The following is a 24,550-nucleotide window of genomic DNA, read 5'->3' as shown; positions in this document are numbered from 1 at the left end:
AATCTATAACCTACAGTGCCACTTCCTCCCGTATCTACAATCTGCTGCAAGAAAACTATTACTTTTTTCTTACATTAGAAAATAAAGAAAACTAATCACTGGAATCACAACATACACTAACCCTAACTATTCTCGACAGTAGTCTAAAACAGCTGTGATACACTTCTATATAAGTCGAAATAAATTTTAGCTTCAATGACATTACTTTCCCTGTATTTGGTTAACATTATCTCATGTAGATTCATCAGCTCAAAATTAATTAGTATTACAGAATTGTGTATTCCATCCAAACAATTCATCTTTGCTGGCTCACATGCCTCACTGCCGTTGGCAAGCTCCTGAAATAATGGGCACGGTGCCACAGTAACAGATGGTCATGAACACAGGCATGCCAAAGAGTCAGTGTGTGCATCAGGTCTGAGTATTAGCTTTATATTTTCCTCCAAGAAATTCATAAACTAGGGTAGAATAAATACAAGTTCCCCAAACTGTGTTAATAAGATATGCCAACTCAAAGCTGGATCAATTTTTTTAAGTTCTTTAGAAAAATAAAAATGACTTTCCAAGGCCACAGAAGGCAAGTAAGTTTTCCATCTGATGAGTCTGGATCAGCTTTCTGTGCAGGGAATTGAGGAAACCAACATGCAATCTCTATCTTAGATAAGCTCTGTCCCTGAAGCACTTGAAAATCTCAGTAAAAACTTCCGTTTTTAGAAAGTCACATGGCAGTGTTGCAAGATGAAAAAGTTCTTGACATCCATCACACAACACAGTGAATACACTTAACACTACACAACTGTACACTTTAAAATGATTAAGCTGGTAAATTTAATGTTATGTTTTTTACCACAATTAAGAAAAAAAAGTCACATGGTCCTGTCAAGTGTCCTGATGAAGACTATACAGGCCTAGAAAGAGAAAAAAGGTCAAATTCCTACTTATGAATAGAATCTAAAAAATGCAAATAATTGAAGCTTATATAGTTATTTAAAAGTTTGCCATCTGTTGAAAAACTACTGTCATGCAGAAAGTGGTCATTTTAAGAAATTAAGTTATTTCACATGTAGTTTTAAATTTCTGAAATATAATACATATACTATTGACCCAACTATATTAAAAAATTTTATCATTTTTACTACATTAATGAAAAATCTTAAAATATTAAGAATGCTGAGGAAAAAATCATTTACCAAGTAGTAGCCAGATGGCTGCACGTGTGCGCGCGTGCTGTGTATAAACAGAAGTTATCTCTGACTTCCAGCACTTAACCACATTTTCTCCTTTAAAAACATGTTCAAGTATCAAATCACCTTGGGAAAACCAATCTGTTATTTTATCATTGTTATACTGTCAGACAAACAGAAGCTATTTATAAGAACTATGTGTTTCTAATTGTATTTAGTTGACTTTTAATTAACCCTACCATTTCTACTTGTTATGTTAAATGAGTCACCTGTGTGGATTTTATTAAAATACTTAAAAATGTTTGTAAAATTCTTCCTGTCCCTGAAGTTGGTAAACTCAACTATTCAGAAGAGTGTTCCAGACTTCTGGATTTCAAGAACTAGGTGAAATTTGAACAAAAATTATGGGTAGTGACACAGAGTTGCCCACTTTTTAGTTTGCCAAATAAAAACGTTAGCAAAAACTACCCTCTATTAATACCATTGTTTCATAAAAGACCACAGGCAGGATGTTTGCGTTCCTTTGAGTGCTAGTGCAGTAGTAGCCATTTGTATTGCTTTTTAAATAATCTTCTGTCATTATTTTGGGCTAATGTTCTTTAGATACTATGTTTTACTTTTTTTATTCTCAAGATATTTTTTGGCCAATACTATATTGAACTTTTCAATAACCACAAACACACCTCAAGAACAGACCTAACAGAATTTGATTACATCTAATGAGAAGTGTCATTAGTCACAGACAACTGTATCTTGCTCTCACCTTGATATACTCTCAAACACATACGCATCAAACATACCTACAAGTACATAACTATAGTCCAACATCACTCATGAAAATGTCCTTTCACCTTCCCAAATGTCCCCTCAACCCTTTCTCATTTAAGTCAACAGTCCTAACATTCCTCTAGTCAGGCTTAAAACCCAAGTCCTCGACTCCTCTCTCCTTCACTCAAACCTAGTTAATAATTAAAAGCTATAAATCCCTTTCATGATGTTGCTCACATTTCCCTTCTTTATTCCCTGCTTCAATCAACAGAGCCCAAACCATTATCATATTACTCTTAGACTTTTCTGAAAAATCTCCTTTATGATTCCTCTGTCCCCAGTTTCTGTTCTCCAATCTACTCTCAATACAATGCCAGATTCACCTTCCCAAAACACCACTGCAGTAGTATTTGTAATCAACTCCTGTGCCTAGAATGGAAGTTAAAGTCCCACTTCCTTCACACTGGAGCCAACTACTCCTCGAGTATCACTGCCTGCCACTCCTTCCCATGAACTCCACTCTTTATACAAACAGGTTCACTCACTGTTGCCAGAGAAAAGCCAGAATACTTTACTTTCACTCTTGGTTTTCCTATCCTTAATTATTTCCTAATCCTTGTGTCAAAGTTTAAATCAAAGTTTACCTTCTCTTGCAGCTCCAGCCTTCAGTGACAATTTTCTTCTTCAATATCCTATAGCACTTCTTATTCCATTTGACACTAAGCAAGTGCTAACCTTTTTATTTTAATGTTAGTGTTCTGGCAGCTCAACTAGCGATAAAGTACGTAAAAATTTTTGCAAGCCAATACACAGATACATGACCCATGGAGAACTGCTTTAAAAAAAAAAGAAAAACATCTGGAGTTCCAAAGCCTGGGAAGCATGAGGGGAGAGTGTATGACACTTGTAATACAGGAACCACAGCTCCAGTTTGGAAACTAGGAGCCCTCTGGGCAATCGCACACCTTGGACGACAATGAGGACTCAAAATAAAAAGGCAGAAATAGTACAAATATGTGGGCACGGAGTCTCATAGAAATGGAAGGTATGACACGTGAAGAGTGAACCTAAGAGTATATGGGGGAGGATTAGCATTCGGAGTTAGATGGGGTAAAGAGACCATCCACAGAAAAAGACATTTAGGGTTCCAATGATTCAGAAAAACCCCATCCAGAAACGGTTTCTGGTTGAATAACTGGAACCCATACCTATAGCCCTAGTGAACAGGTTTTATATGCACTTAGTGCAAATAATTGAAACAAAAGAGGCCTGAGTTACGTAGCGCTTGGAGATCTCTGCTTGAGTGATCTTGAAGAAAGAGGCTCCAGTCTAGGAACAATGGTTTAGAATGGACAAAATTTAGACCTGATTCTACACCAAGGTTCAGTAGGCAGGGCAAAAGACTGGAGGACTTATGAAGCCTTGAGGTATATGGGGGGAATGGCCTGAAAACCACAGAAAATAAAAGCAATATAAAAATATAAGGTATTATTACTGTCATTACTACATTTACAATGCTGGTTTGTATCCACCAAGCCAAGAGCAGAAGCTGCACTGAGTGGCTACACAATAAAGGTTTGACAATTATGGTGATGGTTATGTAGAGGCAGCGATGAATGACAAAAGTAACTGCTACCATCTCCAACAGTTGCTTAGGCATATTTATTTATGTCCTGCCCTGCTCCCTAACTTCAACTTAAGGGGGATACTCAATTATTTATAATATATAGCAAGACTTCAAAATTTTAGTGGGAAAAGGAAAAATAAGGAAATTAAAAGAGAGGCAAGAGTTAGGTTAATACCAAAATGCTTGCCACCAAGGTCCATACACTTGCAAGCTGCAAACTACAAATTTTTCTGTAAGTTTTCTAGCAGTCATTGTATAAAGGATACAATCAATGATTCACAGTGTAAGTAAATAAAGGGGAAAGGGAAGATCTCAGAAGAAATAATTATTTACGATACTAGACTCAATGCACCCACAGAGGAAGCATCTTGAAAAATAACCACTAGTGAGCTTAGCTACCCCTGTTCATCCTTGCTGTTGTCATCTACCACTCGTCCACTCAATTAAGATGTTTCAGCCACTGGCTATTATTATGAGTGACTTTAACATTCACTTGGAAACCCATCCAGTACAATGACATTTCTAAGTTCCCTGTCCTAATCATTTTGCTGATTCTCACCTCAGGGCAATTTCAGCTATTCACTCCCATAGCCATACCCCAAATCATAACCAAACCTTGTGAACACCCAAAACTACCCAATCTCTGCAATATTAGGTTCATACACGCCTCTCTTGATCACAGTCTCCTGTGCTTCTACCACTCTCACTCAGTTAGTCCCAATGTACCAATTCCTTTAACTTAAAGACTCCTATTCCCCTGATCCCTCAATCTGTTTTCCTTTCAGCCTATCTTTACTTCTTCCCCACTCCAGCTTAGACACGTGTTTAACCACTTCAACATCTTTCTTACCAAGATCCTAAACTTCCCTGCCAAATTGTCATTCATAGCACCCTCCTAGTAAAACCTCAATTCTGCATCATGAATTGACCATTTTCTTCAACTCTAGGCAAAGACTGCCAAGCACTGCTAAAGAAAAAGTTCAGACCGTTGACAGTGTAAATCAATGTTCTCTCACCTCAACCGGGCAAGCCCGCAATATCGCCCAAGAGGCCTCCCCGGTTTTCTCTGTCAGAAGGCCTTCCCATTGTCTGTAGCAGCTACTTCAGACCTCTCCTCAAACTTGTATCCTTTCTACCTCCCTTACCCATTCTCATCAGATGTTCTCACCATTTTTCCCTCTTGTTAACAAAAGACTATAAATTAAGCCTTCAAATCTCCTTTCCTTTTCTCCGCTGTGCTCTAGATCTCTCCCTCCTTTGTTTTCTGACACCCTTTTCTCTATTGCCTCCTTCCAACCAGCATTTACTCATTCTCAACTCTCTCCAACCCTTAAAACTAAAGCTCCTCAGACTCCACGTGTCCCTACAATTCCTCCCCTTCTCCGCCCCCTGAAAGCCAAAGATCTTTGCAAAAGTGGCCTTCCATCACTGACTCCTCATCACCCTGCTGCAATGACTCTGCTGTCACCACCACCAAGTGCACCAGCACCTGCCCCATGACTAAATCCAAGAAAGGCGTCCCCTGCCTTTATTCTACTGGACTTCTCACCAGCAGCTGGCACTGCTGATTAACTCCTTCCTGAAACTCGGTTCCTTTGATTTCTATTAAAGTGAAACAGAAAAAAGGAGAAATGAGCTCCTTCTTTAAGAGACCACTTTAAAGCAATATAATACCTGGTTAGCAGGAGTGAAAGTTAAATAAAAAGCTTAAAACAAATATATTTTACTCCCTTATACTATTATAATCATTATTCCCAAATCCTTGATAATCACACAAAATTTACCTAGGGCTTACTGATTTGTTTTATGTGGTGCACATTAAAGATTCTTTACATAATTTAATAGTTTCAAGTGCTGTAAGATATGATTCAGAAAATAGTGTGAAACGTAAGAATAACTTGAAAATTAAAAACATAAAGCAACTGTCAATGTGGAAATTAACAATGGTTCTAAAATTGTGACTGTTGAACAACTACATTGTATATCTCAACTAATCTCTTGGCGTTACAACAGTAATAATTATTATGCTTATTATGTAGCAGGCACTGTTAACTGTTTACATGTTAAATCTTTTAATTCTCACAATAATTCAGTGAGTGCAAGTACTATTATCATCCTCATCTGTGTTTACAGATGAGAAAACTAAGGGAATAGAGTGGTAAAGTAACCTGCCCAAGTAGCACTTGCTAATTCTGTGAAAAAATGTTCACACCCAGGTAGAGTAGCTCCAGAGGGGGTGTGCTTAAGCATCACCACACTGTCTCAATGAACTGCAATAAACAATTCATCTGCCATCTTCCTCCTAGGGAAGTAGAAAGTAGGTGTGATCCTTTTTCTAAATCTTAGACACAACGCAAAACATCTGTTTGTATAATCAGTTTCCCCAACTTCCTTCTTTTTCATCTTCTAAGTGAGCTTTAATTGTCCCACTCCTTTCAATGTCGACTTTACTAGGATTCCACTTTGGCCTCCTCTCCTGCCACACATCTTCCCTTCAATGGCTTCCAAAATCACCTATCAACTGATGACTCCCAAATCTCTACTCCCAAGTACCTTCCCGAGTGCCACAGCCATATATGCACTGTGTAGGGGCTGCCCAGCTACCACCTCAGCCAAATTCTACAGGTCCAACATGGAACGCGACACTTCCCACTCTAAATTTCCCTATTTTCTGTGTTTCCAATGTCACAGAATACTTCCACTAGTCATACAGTTGACCAATCTAAACACCAAGTGCAGCCAGGGTGACCTTTCTAACATGTAAATCTATGTTGTCCCTCTACTTAAAATACTTTGGTAGCTCCTTACTGTGCAAACCTTCATGACAAAATCCAAATTTCTGAGCATGGTATACAAGGCCCTTCATACTATGGGCTCTGATTACCTTTCATCAGTCCCTCAATTCCCTCCAGCCCTGTGCCTCAGCCATATTGAATTTCTTTTCCTGTTCCCTAAAATAAGCCCCAAATCCTTGCCTCTAAACAAGTGGTGTCCGACAGAATGTTCTGTGAACTGGAAATACTCTTTATGTGCACTATACAATACAGCGACTGCTAGCTACATTCAGCACATAAAAATGTGGCTAGTGTGACTCAAAAACTAAATTTTTTAATTTTAATTTAAATAGTCACATTTGGCTAGTGGCTACTGTACCGAATAGCACAGCTCTAAACCTATGTATATGCTAATCCCTCTGCCTGGTATACACAGACATGTACGGAAAGCCCTGGTCAGTGCTACCATCTAACAAAACATTATTAGCATTGATTCTTTTATTAGGTTATTCCCTTTATTTATGTAGTTAATTAATAAGGTCCCATTCTACACATGACTATTTAAAGCCTTTAGTGGAGCTAGTTATATAACTTAATTTTGTATACATAGTTGTTTACTTTTCTAACAGTTTAGTGCTTATTCTAAGACAGTGGCTGAATTACAATTTGCCCTAAATGGATTATCACCTTAAGAAATCAACAAGCTCCATATATTAGTGAATAAAAAGAGCAATTATAATGCCATATTACACTACAAAAGCACATAGCTTTGCTTCAAAAATACAGAGAATATATATGCATAAGAAAAAAGACTGGAAGTTCCATAGCATGTTAACTGATTCTAAGGGTTGAAACTCAGGCAGTTATTTTTTAGCTAATCTGTATTTGGTAAATTTTCTGTAAGGAAAAGGGGCTATCAGTCCAGTGATTCCCTTCTCTCTGCTGCAATGTCAATTTTCCCTCTTCTACATCAGATAGTTCAATCATCAAACAAAGTAATATCCTTTCTCCCATTAAAAAAAATCCCTTGACCTGAAATTCCCTTCCATTCTATTGCTCTGCTCAAACTAATATACATACTAACTACAATTCTTTTTCCTGTCTCTCTTGAACCTACTCCAGCCAGACTGTCAGGCCCGCCATTGCACCTGGCCCCACTACCGCAACCTAAAGGCTTGTCAAAGTCACCAAAGTCCTCCATACACACAAATACAAAACTCTTTTGTCAGTCATCAAGTACTTGACCCTATTCATACACTTGACACGTTACTCCAGGAATACCGATCTCCTTTTTTTTACATTCACTCCATTGTTCTCATCCTATCCATGATATTTAATACCATCTATAACCTGATGGCTCCCAAACTTGTATCTCTAACCTGACATCCCCTGTAAGGTCTAGATTTATGTGTCCAACTACCTAGTTAATATCTCCACTTGGATCCCTAACATACATCTCAAACTTAACATCTCAAGCTCTTCATCCCCTTCCCTCTTCAAATTCCTCTTCACACAATCTTCCTCATTTTGGTTGACAGCACTTGCAAACTTCAGCTACTTAGGCAAAAAACCCCGTGTCCATCATTAATATATTTTTTCTCTCATATACTACATCCAAACTATCAGCAAATTTTATTGGCTCTACCTTCAAAACACTGTATATCCAGAATTCCACCACTTATCTCCACTACCACCCATCTGAATTAGTCATCTTCTGCTTGCCTAGATGGATTATTACAATAGCCTCTCTGCCAGTCTCCTTGCCTCGGATCTGCTCTCTATTGCAAGTTCAAGAGGGAAAAAGTACCCATTTAAAAAATAAACTGCATCATCTCACACCTCCATTCGAAACCCTCCAGTGACTTCCTTTCTCAATCACAATCAAGTTAAGTCCTTACAATGATTTACAAAGCCCAAACCAATCTGGCTCCTCACATCTCTGACCTCATCTACTAACCTCTCCCTCCTCTTCACTCACTCTGCTCCCGTCAATCTGGCCTCTTTGTGGATCCTCACACAGGTCAGAAATTCTCCTGCCTCAGAGCCTGAACCCTTCTTACTGAACACTCTTCCCCAGACATCTATCTGCATGTCACTCCCTCACCTCCTTCAGGTATGTGCTCTATTAACAGATATTCAAGGATCTCTTCCTGACCCTGCTTTTTCAAACTCAACCCAACCCCCACCCTTTACATCCTATATCCCTGCTTTATTTTTCTCCATAGTAGTCCTAGTCATCAAATGACCAACCACATACTGATTTGTTTATTGCCTCTCTTCATTCCACCAGAATGTATGCTCCATGGGAGCAGGCATTTTGTCCACTGCTTAATCCTTAGCATCAGGAACAGTGCAAGGCACACAAATGGCACTCGTATTTGTCATACCAATAAATTACTTCTATAATTTTTCAAGTTTCAAAAAGAAAAAAACAAAAAAAAAATGAACAAGCAGGTCCAAAGAATCCCAGACTATAACCTTTTCAAAGCAAATAAATAAATAATCTGACACACAACAGGCACTTAATAGCTACTGACTAACTTCTAAACACCCATCTGCTCAAACCCTCCAATGGCTTGTCTTCTCTCTTCAAGTAAAATCCCAAGTTTTTCAAGGTCGTACATAATCTGGTCCCCTCACCTTCTACTCTGTCCTTACCTCTCTGCCTTCACAGTACTGACTTTCCCCCATTCTTCATCACCACATTCTTAACCAAGGCTTTAAGAAACTTCGAGAAAACCCTTTCCTAGAGTACAGCTGGGTGAAATGCAGCTCTGCCAATCCATAATTTTAGAACGAACCTTATTCAATAGTCTCTCCCTTGTCCAGCTGCCATGCTAACTCACTCAGCTGAAGGACTGAAGACACTAGCCCTCCACTTAGATCAGTTCTTACCACAAATATAAATAACCAGCCCATCAATAAGCAGACATTGACCATTAATTGTTCACTTTCATAGATCCATAACTCTTTCCAGCTGATAGGCTAAATAAGTCTTCCCTAAGTATACAAGCCAAAGAATGTTATTCACAGTAATATGAAATATATGAAAATCATTCCTTCTTGATTATTCTACCTTGGGCTTTTCACTTTAAATTTTGAATTTGGACTGCAGGCAATTTGTTTTTGTCAGCAGTTCATTTATATACACAACTGCAATACTGTCAAATTATTTCACTATAATACATTTGTCATTCCATGAGTGGTTTAACTTTTCATGCAGTGAAAAAGAACATTTCAAACAACCATCTGTCTGCCTTTTTTTGTTCTAATCATTCAGTTCTAGTACTGTTGCTCTAAATCCTCCCCCACAAAAATTTAATGAATGTATTTCACATCATGAGATTTAATGGTAAGGCTTCAAATTTAAGTATTCCAGATTTCCTCCTCGGATTTCACTAAAACAGTGATCTTAAAATAACATATCCTACATCAAGAGATGAATATCTTTTTGGCTGAATATTTGTTAAGATAAACCGTAAAAGTCAGAACTAACTCTCCTCCAAGAAGAAAAGCAAGATCAGCAAATAAAATGAAACACTTTTACAATCTGTTGGAAAGTAAGACTCTGCTTACAGGCAGTATTTCATCAAAGTTTTAATAAGTAAAATCTCATTTAATTTTAAGTGGATCTCAAGAATTAAATTATAGGATCCCTACTGCACCATGAAGTGACAATCCTTAACTTGAGTAGTGACCCTTTTATAAAACTAGCAGTGTTATTTATGTGAAGACAAAAATAAGCAGTTCATCTAATCTAGCTTGGAAGGCACTGCCGATGCCATCACAGGTTCTTCTTTTAATAGCTATCTTGGGGAAAAAAGACAGTTGTGAAACATCAATAAAACATTGAAATTGGCTAATATTTTATGTGCTTTCCGTAAATAAAATAAAGTAAGATTCAATTTACATAGTATATAGCATGGCAAATATGTTAACGTCTCCAGAACTAGACCTAGTGATCATAAATTTCAACCCACTAGGCAGAATTAACAAAACCTATCAAAACAGATCAGCTAACAAAACTGGAATTATCAGAACTCAAGGAATTTAAATCTTCTGATCTTGAAGACATGAGAGGGACAACAGTATGCTATAGAAATCATTAGTGGATTATATTTTCATACCTGCAACCCTAGTCTCCTGAGCACAAGACAAATAAATTCAATGAGGAGTCTGTACCTGTTCATAATATGCTGAGGGACTAACATTTTAGCATCTCAAACTAAAACGTGTTTGACATTTCAAATTCCAGCATTTCAAGTTTCTTCAATAAATCATTCTTTTTATTTAAAAAGTCTTATAATACATACCTTAGGGAGGTATATCACACTGAAAGGTTGAGAATTATTTCACAATATTAATTATATACTGGTATTACTGTTAGTTTTCAGTGGCCTTATCTCACCAACTAAATTCTAAGTATCTGAAAGGCATGGTAAAGACCTGTAATTGTTTTACATTTTGGGGCTACACCTATGGAATAAGCCCAAATTTACAAATAAAGATGTCTTGGAAGAGTGGAAAAGAGACTTAAATCCTGAATGTAAAATTCATTCAACACTTACGTGACAATTCCAAGTCAATTAACCCTAATCACAGGAAAGACTCAAGCAATGCCATGAAAATAATGGTTCTGGAACTATATACAATTTTTTAATATATTTTACTGATTATGCTATTACAGTTGTCCCATTTTTTTATCCCCTTTATTTCCCTCCACCCTGCAACTCCCCCCCCAACCCATATTTCTCCACTTAGAGTTCATGTCCATGGGTCATACACATAAGTTCTTTGGCTTCTCCATCTCCTATACTCTTCCTAACTTCCCCTATCTATTTTCTACCTACCATGTATGCTTCTTATTCCCTGTACCTTTTCCCCCATTCTCCACCTCTTCCTCCCCACTGATAACCCTTCATATGATCTCCATTTCTGTGATTCTGTGGAACTATATACAATTTAACTGGAACTATATACAATTTAACTTCAGGGTGATACATCGATGCAATACAATGCAATGCAATGCAATCCAATCCCATCCTATCCAATACCACACCATACAATACAATAAAATAGGGATATCAGAGTAGGTTTTCCTTCTGTATAAGGTCCCCTGAATCAGTCATGCTTTAGTTTTAAGTACACTGGCTAAAGGGACAGTAAATGTTAGTAGAATCTGAATCATTCAACTGAGTAAAGGACCTGAAAACATTTATTAAGCAAAATTATTGAGTTGGCCAAAAAGGTTGTTTGGCTTTTTCCGTAAGTTAGCTCTAGTAGTGCTTAGTTGTCTTTAACTTCATTCAAAACGATTTTGTTAGACTGCATTATGACAGCTGTCATATTAGCATGCATTAAAAAAAAACTTAGTCAAGCTTGATGAATTTTTGTGTAACCATCTTAATATTGAAGATGGAAGAAAATACACATCTTCAGTATATCATGCTTTTATTATTTCAAGAAAGGTCAAAATGCAACTGAACACAAAAAACAATTTGTGCAGTATGTGTAGAAGGTACTGTGACTGATCAAATGTGTCAAAAGTGGTTTGTGAAATTTTGTGCTGGAGATTTTTCACTAGATGATGCTCCACGGTTGGCTAGAATAGTTGAAGTTGATGGTGATCAAATCAAGACATTAATCATTATACCACGAACAATCAACATTATACCACGTGGGAGACAGCTGACATACTCAAAATACTGGTATCCAAATCAATAAAGTTATTGATGAAAATGAAAACCATGTCTTTTATTTTACAGAAAAAAACAACAATACAGACTTCTCAGTCAACTCAATATGAGCCGAACACTTTGCTAGCCAGCTTCTCATAAATTACACCATCTAATATTACGTGAATGTGTGAGAGATCCCTCTATACCATATTCAATAAATTCATTAAGACACTACACAATCTGAGAATACACAATGACCTAATGAGATAAAGATATCAATGACAAATACTAGGACAAGTAAAAAGAAAGTGGAACAAACTTACAACAACCGAAGCTATAAAAGTGTTAAGTGAAAAAAATTATAAAAATATGGTATAGACCCCAATTAAAATTATTATAAATAAAATGGTAACAATCACCAAAATAACAAGTTTACAAGCTCATATAAGTGAGACACAATGACTTTTTAAGGTATGACCAAAATAATGAGTTACTATTAATAAAATAATTTCATCTAGAACTAGTTTATCTTTATTTTTAATAAAGTAAACTCAAGAACATCCTATAAAAAGGTTATGCACATTCAGCTGCATGTCTACATCCTTCTTGAGAGAAAAATTGACAAGAGCCATGGTTAGATTTGCTGTAATTACAAACCACAGATCCATGTAACCTTCCTAGGAAACCCCACTGACAGACACTGATATTAAAGGTTAAAGGGTTATATGTAATGTAATTTTCATGGCTGATGTTGTAAAGTTGACCGTAAATAAAATTTAAGTTAAAAATAAGCTAGGCTTTATCAATGCAATGCAAATCACTGATGTAGTACGGACTACATCACAACTGCAGGATGTAGCAGGACTCCAGGAAGGCATGGAGCCCTTTGTTTGGGTCTAATTCAACTCTGTGAATATAAACAAAAGAAAAATCCACCCTAATTTCAGCAGGGACTAAAAATGCTACCTTTCAAGTATTTCAGGTGGTACTGCACTGGTAAGCTTCTGGTTCCTAAGGTACCTTTTAATTGTTAAACCCAATGGCCTCTTTTCAGCCTTTTTTTCTATTTGCCCTCACCGTGCAACTCCTAACATAGTTGATCATTTCCTCTTACTGTCCTCTTAGCTTCTTCTGCTTTTAACTTTCCTCTGGTTTCCAACCCCTCTGAGCACTGTCTCTTTCCCTAGGTCTTCTTCCATTCACACCTTCAATGTAGGGACTTGTCTACACTGCCTTCTCTTCTAACAAGAAAAGTTCTCCCTGGATGATCCCATCCATTCCTGTGCTTTAATTACTACCTACAATTCTAAATGTTGATGTCCTAATCTCTATCTCAGCAGAACATGCAGTTTTTGCAGCTCTCCTGGTTTCTACACACATTGTCTGAAGAACTCCCCTTCCTTCCTCGGGCAAAAATCTTTTCAGGCTTTAAGACTTAAAATGTCACTACTTCAGTAAAACTTTCACCAACTTTTCCAAATAGTGTTAGTTAATATTCTCATTTAGAAACCACTTTCAACTAACCATCTTATGAGAATCTCACAAAATAGGCAAGTATTATCATACCCTTTGTAAAAATGAGGATGCTGAAGTTTGAAGAGATAAAGCAACTTGAACAGGGCAACAGTACAAGTGGAAACAATTAACTTAAATCCAGATCTTCTTTAGGATCAATGCTCTAATATACTGAGATGCTCTCAAAAGAGATTAGAAAATTTAATAGTCTTACTATTCTCAAGAAAAACTTGTTAGTCTCATGCATTTCTTTCTAGAAATTAATTCCTAAATGTTTAATCCAGAAATAAAATTATTAAAATTATTTTTAAATTTAACACACAGCCAAATGATAAAGATAAAAAAGGAGCTTAATTGTTTAAGACAAAGAAGGAAGATTCAGGAGAAAACTAAAAGAAATAAAAGTTTACAACAGTATCAAAAGAATAGAAAAAAATTATTCACATTTTAAATGAAGAAACTGATAATCTTGAAGCCAATATTCTAATACACAGGCCTGGTTAACCAATAAATGATGTATAGCGTCTTTTATAAAACCATCTAAAACTCCCTAATTCTGTTTTGTTTAAAGGAGGAAGGGGAGAAATAAGATTAATAAATGAGATTAAATTCTGAAAACAAAAATCATCAATAATTCTGTGACTAGGAAGTGATTAGGCATCTTGGAAATGGCCCATAAGCATCAAAGGACATATAACTCTAGAACAAGAGGCCAAAGAGAATACTGGAGGGAGTCAGAAAGCTGAAACTACCATTTTGCAGACACTGTGGCAAAGACTGAGAAGATTCATCAAATACAGGGGGTGGTAAGTTTAATAAGAAGCAGGACATCTGCATGGTCTCAAAGGGCCTTCCCCATAGATAAATTATTGGAAAAAGTGAAATAACTGGACAATTATCATGAAGATGGGCATCCTATACCTCAGGATGCAATAGTCTGAGAAGGCCACACATCACCTACGGTAGTACTATGGCCAAGGACACATAACATGAATCTAAAGAGGAAACACCACTAAAATTGATTTCTGAACCATAACATAATTGGCTTACATTCTTCAAACCCCAAGGTAGTGAAAAAACAAAGGCTAAGGAACTAGACCAGATTAAAGAAGATTAAAGAGATTAGACAAATAAATGAAATACAGGACCCTAGTGGAATTCAGTACTAGATGGGGGGAAAAGTACTGAAATACAAAATTATTTATTGGAATAAATGACAACACTGGATTACGGACTGTAAAATGTACTGATGTTAAATTTCCTGAATATAACAGTACGTGGTTGTATAAGAGAATATCTTTATTCTTAAAAAAAAAATACACACTAAGGTATTAAGAATAAAGGGACATGATGTATACGACCTAGTCTCCAAAGGTTCAGAACACATAATGTGACTGTGAATATGTCTGTGTGTGTATGGAAGGGGAGAAAGAAAGAAAACAATGTAGCAAATTTTAAAATTGTTGAGTTTGCACAGAGGGTAGTTGTACTATATTTGCAACTTTTTGTAAATTTTAAACCATTTCTGAGTAAACCATTAATATTTAGAGTGGAAAAACAGGGTAAGCTTTTAAATTTTTTACATACATTTTGTTATTTTTTAAGAAATATCACCAATTTATAAATGAGAGAATATAGGCTCAAAAAAGATTAATTGATCACTTCCAGAACAGTAGTCTACTTGTTTCTTACACAACCCCATTATGTTACAGTTCAATGGCCAAAATGTTTCTAATTCCTGGTAACTTCAAGGTCTACACTGTCTACAGCTACTACTCAAAGTTTTAAACTTTTAATGAGTTGTATGCATTCTCTAATAAAAGTACCCTAAATTTCATCAGTTAGAAAGTAGCATATCAAAGTGCTTGAGAGAATGAGTCTTAGGGTATCTGGGTTCAAATTCAAACAGTGCTGTGTTCTAGCTTGTACGTGTATTAGATGTTGGTCAAATTAATTACTTGTGCTCCAATTTCCTACCTGGCAAAGTGGGATCACTATCCGGTAACAAGCAATAGGATTGTTAGGAGCACTGAATAAGATAATAAAGGTAAAGTATTGTGCATAAATGTACAAGCACTGAATAAATGTTAGCTATTTTTATTCATTTACTCATTCATTCAATTTTTTAGCTATTTTTATTTTAAATCCAACCAGTTTAGTCACCTCAGCAACACTGGTCGTAGTCAAAGCCATACATCTTTTTTTTTCCAAATCAGACCCGAATGAGACAAAACAGAAAATCAGAGGTGCAAAGAGAAAAACATCTCAGACGTTCACAAAACATAAAAGTAATTAACTGTAAGCAAATCACATGCAAAACAGACAGATAAAGACTTATAGGTCAATTCAACAGCTGAAACCTTTTGCTAGTAAAACTGAAGAGCTGCAACAAGCTCCTTGTTAGAACAATCCATCATTTACAGGCACAGAATGAAAAATGAAAAGAAATTAATTTTATTACTTTTAAACTCTTCTAAACCTGAGAATAAGGTAGGGGAAAAATTGTATTCTACAAGCTGTACATAAGATTTCAATCAGCTTAAAACAGTCAAAATTTCACCCAAATTTCAACTACTATAGCACTTTACAGACTGCCCTGTCTTGTTAGTAAAATTTAAATTAAAATTTAATTACCGCTATACCCTTCTGACACCTTCAAAGTCACGAGCACAGGTACTTTACCTTAATTGAGCATCTAGTGACAGCCTAACATGCGATCATAGTGTTTAGTACTGAAGATTAAAAATAAGAAAAGTGTAAAAATGATTACAATAAAATATAAAATTACTGTGATTCTGTAAATTTAAACCCTTCTCCCAAAATAAAACAATGTGGGACTGTTTTCTTCCCATTTTTCGGTGGTAATTAATTTTTACTAACTTTTTAAAAACAGAGTGTACATTTGGTTTTAGTAACACTAAACACTCTCTACTCGTGTGGTTATTATTGTTTGAGATGGGGGTAGTCTGTAATGCAAAAGAAACTGTCCGAGAACATTAATGTCTCTGTAAACCAGTTTGTCCATTCATAAAGTGCCGGAACACTTCGTTGCTCGGGCACTGCAACAGTCTCCGATAGGCAACACTCACACTCCAAATCTCCGTCTCAAGTCCCCACTCTTTCCGCCTAAAGTGTGAATTTCTGCAAGTCTGATGCAACAACCATTGAATTTGCTAGAAGCGTTTGTTCAGATTCAAGATTCCTGTTTCCCAGACGAACTCAATCAGAGTCTTTGGGGATGGAACTTAAGCTCTCCAAATGGTTCTTCCTCCACCAAAGTTTGAAAACTACTAGAGACCCCTACACACACTTCACTCAACTCCCACGACTCCCAGCTGACCCGACCCCACCCACTGGCAGGAAACGTTAACCCCCCGCAGTCTCCGGACCACCCCACTCCTCTCCGGGAGCCCGAGCCCGGTCCCCGCTCCTCTGGGGTCCCCAGCTCCTCGGCCCCGTCCCGCACCCCAAACCTTTATCCTCACTTCTTCAAATCGCTGCTAAAGAGGCCGAAGGCACCGGAGGGGGAAATGGTTGAAGTCGCCTCCTGCCCCAGCTCCGTCGCCTCCCCTCCCCCGGAATGCTCATTATACGCGAAGCTGTTGCTGGTCATTGCTGCGGTGCTGGCGAGGGTCGGTGTAGTTCTACGCGTGCTCTGTCGGAGCAGTTCCTAGCCGTAGGACACGGAACAAAACTAGTTCTCGCGCGGAGGGGCGCGCGCAGGCGCTTCCGGACTCGTCACTATTCCTTGTGCCGACCAGGAGGTCCACCCCCTGCGCATGCCCGGTGAGCAGGGCTGCCGGAGCCCACCGCCGCCTCTCCAGGGCCGGCCTGGATTTCCCTCCTCCGGGTTTTTGAGGTAGCTGAGAGTCCCAGACCCTGCGGGTGCGCTGGGAGGCCCAGAGCTCGCGGTTGACAGTAGTCCAGGCTTTTAAAGTTTCATGAAACGGAGGTACCCATTGTACCCTTTTTGATCCGTTAAAGGAGCTTCCCAGGACCCCGACACCTCTTTGTTTGGCTCCTGCTGTAAACCCAAAGCTTTCAGATTTCTCCTGAAACGCCATTTAACACACTGGATCAACTTTCCAAAACACATCACGATCCCTTTCCCTTTTGGGGCTGGTTTCTCCCCACTCCGCACCCCCCGCCCCCGCGGCTCCCTCCAGCCCGCGTGGCAGCGCTTCGGCAGCCACCCCACTCAACCTTTATCCCGTAGCTTTCCGCTTTTAAGAAAACTCTCTCCCCGCTGCGTTTTGTAGGACGAGCATGACTGATACCCCAGCCTGAATTTTTTTAATACAAAAAAGGAGAGTTACAGACTTTCTAAATAAAATACTAAAGAAATATGAAAAGCAAGCATTAAAGTTACCCAGTAGTTTTTACATAATAAAAGAATTTTTAACATTAAGAAACGTATTGTAAAACTATTATACATCTAGACATTGGAAATTAATAACACTATTAGCTTTCTGATTTAAAGAAATACTTAGTAACCTGGAAATATTCCTACTGTTTTTATGCCTATGCCAAAAGGTCTATATGTTATGTTAAAATACCTCCGGTGTATATGTTATGTTAAAATACCTCCGCAAAATATACAAAGTAAATCACACATACTTAATAGTGAAACACTAAAGGCATTCCAACTAAAGTCAGAAAAAGAACAAATATGCCTATTAACACCATCAATATTGAACATTGTTTTGTGGGTTCTAGTTAATGCAACAGAGCAAGAAAAAAAGTGGTGAAAAAGAAGAGAGAGGTTTATAATATTTATAGATATGATTGTCTTGTTGGACACTCTAAGAGAAAATTATTAGATCTTTAAGTTGATTCAGCAGAATGGCCAGATTCAAAATCCAAAAACACTCTTACACATTGATAATATCTAATTAGAAAATGTAATTTTTAAAAGACCCTATTCCACAGTCACAACAGATAAGCCTTCAGAAATGCAAAAACCTAAGTGAAGAAAAGCCATAAAATTTCAGAGTTTAAATGTGGAGTATGTGGGAGACCTGAAAGAAGAGTATATATTTCTAGATAGGAATATTCAAGCAAATCTATACATTTCAAGAAGTTTCAGTCAAAAACTCATTTTTTTTGCTAGACAAATTGAATCTAAAGTTCACCTGGAGGAATAAATGTAACTTAAATTTAAAAAATGTTTTTGAAAAAAGAGCATGATGAAGAAATTACCCTACCACTGATTTAAATGTGCTATGGAGTTATTGTAATTTGAAAGTTTGGTATCGTTGTCAAGAGTAGATAGATTGGTACAACAGGATAGAAAACAACTCAGATATACACAGGTACTGACAGTATGTCTAAGTTAACACTTTAGATCAGTTAGGAAATAATATATTAATCAATAAATGATGCTAGGACAATTAATTAGTTAACTATGTGGCAAAAAATAAAGTTAGATCTCTGTATTACCGTATTTTGCTGTGTATGTATCCACGTTTTTGGCCCAAACTATCAGGGAAAAAATCCTTCATTTTATTTTTTTAATTCAATTTTTATTTATTTATATTTAGATACCTGTTTTTTGTATTATAAAGGAATTTTAGCATTTATTTTTTAACATATTATGGTACAAGAAATTTTATGTAACAAATAATTACAAAACACAAAAACAGATACAAGGTGATTTAGGTACTACCCATGTATAATGTGCATCCTTATTTTTCCCTCAAAAATTTGGGCCAAAAAATGCTTGTTATACACGGCAAAATATGGTAGTTCCCAATGACTGCTGTAACAAATTTCCATAAATTTAGTGCTTAAAACAGCAAAAATGTAATCTCTTACAATTCTAGAGTCCAGAAGTTTGAAATTAAGGTGCACAAGGAGGGCCGCTTTTTCCAGAACCCCCAGGGGAGAGGCCGTTCCTTGTCGCTCCTTGCTTCTAGAGCTGTATATTTGTATTCCTTGCATTCCTTGGCTCTTGGCCCCTTTCTTCTATCCTGTAAGACCAACAGCATAAGGCCTTTAAATCTCTGCTCTGTCTTCATCTTGCTTAGCTCCAGTCTGGGTCAAACCTCCTCCACCTCCCTCTTGTCAGGACACATGTGGATACATTTAGGGCCCACCCCAAATAATTTAAGATAATCTTCCCTTCTCAAAATCCTTAATTTAATTGCATCTGCAAAGTCACTTTTGCCATATGTATTCACCCTTTCCAGGAATTAGGGTTTGGGTATAAATTGGGGGCAGGGAGGGCCATCATTCTGCCTCCCACAATCTCTAACTCATACAATACCTATAAGAAAATTCCAGATTGATTAAAAGTAAACCTCAAAAATTGAATGAATTTCAGGAAAATATTTTCAGGTTTCAGGGGTCTCAATGTGGAGGATTGGGACAAAAAAAACCCACCTCTCAGCATAAATCTAGGCTAGAAATAATAAACAAATACTGGTAAAACAAGTTCTATATGAATAGTTTCAGCAGTCTTTACCGTCAGAAAATGACTCTTCTTATGGTTGTTGATAGAATTGACATCTTACAGTTAGTGAAGAGAGGGGCTTCAAATTTCACAGCATTTTCTGTATTCATTTGAATTTATTATTACAAGGAATAAAGCTACTCCTCTTTTAAAAAATATTTAAATTTGAATTATAAGTAAAACAATAATATGATTTCTAATAAATGAGTTTCTATTTGTTAAGCTCTTTAAAAATTTGAAGCTTCAAGTTAAGTAATTTATATGTACTTACCATGGTCCTAATTAATCAGGCCCTCTTTTACATCTTTGGACTGCATTGTGACCCATTACCCCAAATTTACTACACTCCAGAGAGTCTGGCCTTTCTGTTTCTTGACCCACCAAGCTTGTTATGACTTGAGAGACCTTACTTACTGAGCTCTCTGCCAGCACCATTCTTCCAAATGGTCTTCAAAGGGCTGGCTCCTTCAGCTTTATTGAGGCTTTATTCTATTCATCTATTAACTCAAAATATCACCTATTCAGAGAGGTCTTGCCTGACACCCAATCTATTATCACACTTCCTCCTGATCTCCAACCCCAATGGTTGGAGAATTGACTGTCTCAGCTGATCTGTTTAGGTAGCTGTGGGTCACTCTCTGGTACATATCCCTCTGGAAGCTTTGCAATGCATAAAAAAAAGACAGTTTTTCCAGATAAAGTACTAAGTTTCTTTTGCCAAAAAACATGAATGCCTGTGTCCTCCTGTTTAAAGAAACCTCACAATTAATTATTTTGGCACATGAAGAATTCCTCTATAACTGAATTTATGCAATCCTCCAGTTTACCACACATTTGTGGATTTTCATACTTCAGGTGCTCTCAAATGGTACACATCTGCAAACACATGCCTTAAAAGCGCCATGACCTCATTATTATATTTTATAAGGAAACTGATCTATAAAAATGCAGTGTGGTCAACCCTTATTAGATAGTGACATATGCTTATTTTAACTGATGATTTAGGATTAAAGGGAGACTATATTACTAAATACGACAAAGGAAATATTTTAAGCCATTTTTAGATAACTCTTTTATTTTATTAAGAATTTAGATGGCTTCACCCTGGCCAGTGGCTCAGTTGGTTGGAGTGTCGTCCTCTACACCAAAAGCCTGCAGGTTTGCTTCCCAGTCAAGGCACACACCTGGGTTGTGGGTTTGGTCTCCAGTTGGGGCACGTTTGGGAGGCAGCCGATTGATGTTTCTCTCTCATATCAATGTTTCTCTTGCTCGCTCTCTCCCCCCTCCCTTCCTCTCTCTCTCTATAATCAATAAACATATCCCTGGGTGAGAATTTTTTTAAATAAATAAGATTTTAGATAGCCTTTATCTCAGAAGCAAAGGCTTGAGTTATACAAAATGATAGTGTTGTTATACTTTTTCCTCATATTCCCAATATAATACACTGAATATTCATTCAGTCCTGGGTTTTGAAAGAATTTAAAATAGCTAAGGAATGTGCTCAGCAAAGCCAAGCACTACTGGAAATGCCTTCTTTCATGTCCTCTCTGAGGTGCGCCGATGTCAGTGAATACAGCCTTCCCCTCTACGTCACTTTTGCAGCAGAAAGAATGATCAGCCAGACCCAATTTGAAGCCTGACTCCATCACTAGCTAGATGTATGAAGGCAGGCAAGTTCTTAACCTTTCTGAGACTAAAATGTTCTAAAAATTGTTACTTCTCATCCTTATTTAAAAATAAAACTCCTTTTTGAAAAAGGAAAATGAAATAACACTTTCAGAATACTCTTTCAAGGAGAAATAAACTTCCTAACTGCTATGTTAACAAACTGTCTAGACTTGCCCCTAAATGTTGAAATTATAGGATCAGCTCCATTAGACATCCTCTAAAACTATCTCAGTGTTCTGAAAACTATGCTCTGAAACTAATGCAGTCAACAAATACACGTGGGACTCATCTTGTGCTTGGCTTGTGCTGGAAATTACGTAGGGTACACATTTGAGGAAAAGCCAGGCCTTATCCTCTAAGAAATTACAGTGGTAGAGAAGACCCCCTCTACATGAATATGTACAATACTGCAACATGAGGTAATACTGGTGAACATATTTAATAGGAATATATTCAAAAATACTTAATTTTTCATTTTTATGAATTATATTACATAATTCAAAAATCACTCATTCACATCCCATTCCATTGTTATAGTCCAATTATCTTACTATGTGCCAGACACTCTTCTAAGTTCTTTACGTGTTCATTCAATCCGCATACAATCTGTGAGGTAGTCACGAAAGCATCCTCATTTCACAGATGAAAAAAAGACTGAGGAACTGTGCTTCAGGAACTTGTCCAAGCTCACACAGCTAAGAGAGAGCAGAGCTGGTCTTTGAACTGAGGCCAAACTCTGGGGTCCACACTTGTAATTACTCTGCTGTACCACCTCTTCACATACCCAATACTATATCTTACAGATTGTACTATATCTATATATATAAAACTTATTTGTTCTTTTTTACAGTTGCATAGTATTCCATTTTGTGGCTGTATCATATCTTATTAAACTAGCCCTCTAATGATGAACTTTTGACTTTTTTTAATTTCTAGCTATCACAAATTATGCTTTCATAAATAATTTGATGGTAATATGTTTTTCATGATAGTATATTGTTACTTATGATTCTCAGCAAGGCAAGTCTAAGACTATTAGAGGACCCTAAAGTGGCACCACCCCCCTTACTGCATCACTTCTCATAGATACGAAGGAGATTTACTAAGTCCAATGAGCGGAGAAAAACAATTGTGAGCAAAGTGATAAAAGAAATCACAGAGAAAACAATAACATCTGAACTAGATCTTAAAGTTTGGAAAAGTTAATGTATGCAGGTAAATGAGGTACATATAGGCTTCATAGTAATGAAAGAATCGGAGGCATTTTCACAGACATTAGGATAATACAGTAATTCTATATCTTAAGTGAATGTAAAAGTGTTAAAGGCTTAAAATTGAACAATATAGCTTTTGAGGTTAATAGTTAGAGGAAATCAAAAGGCAGGTCCTAAAATGGTCAGAAATAAATCTTCACGATACCATAAAAAATTTCCTAAACCACTGACACAGCGCACTAATGCATTCAAATGTGCCCGTGCAGCTGCAGCAGATAGCGCCACAACAGTTGGAATAATCACAGATGGAATGATTATAATGGAAGTAAAAAAGCAAAAGGGGATAAAGCAAAACCGAATGGCCTTAAATTAGGTGGTAAATGACTCAATTTTAAGTATCTTAGCTCAGAATTCAAACCAAGGACCCATGTTTGAGGAAACTAATGGAAAATTTGCCAGAAGTCATTCAGAAGGCACTGAAAAAGAACACTGCATTTATAATGGAAAAATATTACAAATCACTTTAAAATTCAATATTAGCAGAATAGTTAAGGAAATCATGGCACTACAATTTGAGGAAATATGAGCCATTATGTATTATTAACATGAATACTATTTTCTTAATCAGGACTCTTTGTTGCAAGTAAAAGAATCCCTGTTAAACCAACTTAGCAAAAGATAAATGGTGGGGGGCGTTGGGATGAGATCTATTGACAACGGTTGCACTGCCCTTAGAAATGTGTAGATCTAGAGGCTCTAATGGTGCCTCCAGGATTTTCTCTCCCATCTCTCAGCTCTGCTTTCTGTCTGTGTTGGCTTCATTCCCTTGAACTACAAATACGCTGAGAACATAGCTTCAGAGAGCTTCAACTTTACAAAATCACAGTTAAGCAAACCACATGAAGGAGAGTGTTTTTTCTAACAAATTCCCAGGGAAGGGCTCTGATTGGCCCAACTTGGGTCATGCGCCTGTCACTGAGACTAATCATTATGGCTGTGGAGATGCATTATTATGGTCGGTCAAGCCTGGCTCATTTGTCCACATCTTTGACTGAGGGAAGTATCCTAGAATCAAGTGATTGAAGTGAGGAAAGCACAGTTCCACAATGGACAAAGGGGTGCCATTACAGGATAGGGGAGCAGGGATGCTAGGCAGAGAGAGACAACAAATTTCCATGTCATATAGCAACACTGAAAATACCTGTTACAAAATGTTAAGTAAAAATAATAAAATAAAAGTCGTAGCTACACCCTGGCTGGGTAGTTCAGTTGGTTAGAGCATCATCTTGATATGCCAGGGTTGTGGGTTTGACCTTTGGCCAGGGCACACACAAGAATCAACCAATGAACGCCTAAGTAAGTTGAACAACAAATTGGCATGTCTCTCTCTCTCTCTATCAAAACAATAAATTTTCAAAAATGTATCTATGCTATGATTACAACTACATTAAGTTTTGAATTCATAGTGACCATAAGTAAAAGGAAAGTTAAGAAGTAAAATAAGAACCACTGCCAGAATAAGAAGCAATAGTTTTCAAGCATGTACAACTTTGCCCCACAGGGAACATTTGGCAATGTCCAGAGACATTTTCGGTTGTCACAAATGGAGGAGTGCTACTGGTATCAAATGAGCAGAATCCAAGGATGCTGCTAAATACCCTACAATGCACA

General features: G+C 37.1%; 1 protein-coding gene across 2 annotated transcripts in view; it reads right to left on the bottom strand.

Annotated features, from left to right (window-relative positions):
• Positions 1-17,307, bottom strand: part of AP3B1 (adaptor related protein complex 3 subunit beta 1) — a 243,083-nt gene extending 225,776 nt beyond the window's left edge. The window contains exon 1 of one of the 2 annotated variants that reach the window (XM_045197878.3): positions 17,032-17,307. In XM_045197878.3, coding sequence (XP_045053813.2) covers positions 17,032-17,159 — 128 coding nt within the window. In that variant the 5' untranslated portion in view covers positions 17,160-17,307. The remainder of the gene's footprint in view (positions 1-17,031) is intronic. The other variant, XM_024563519.3, reaches the window with a different exon arrangement.
• Positions 17,308-24,550: the final 7,243 nt, after the last annotated feature.

The sequence above is a fragment of the Desmodus rotundus genome, chromosome 1 (assembly GCF_022682495.2).
Source record: "Desmodus rotundus isolate HL8 chromosome 1, HLdesRot8A.1, whole genome shotgun sequence".
Lineage (NCBI taxonomy): Eukaryota > Metazoa > Chordata > Mammalia > Chiroptera > Phyllostomidae > Desmodus > Desmodus rotundus.
This window is presented reverse-complemented; position numbering and strand designations above follow the sequence as displayed.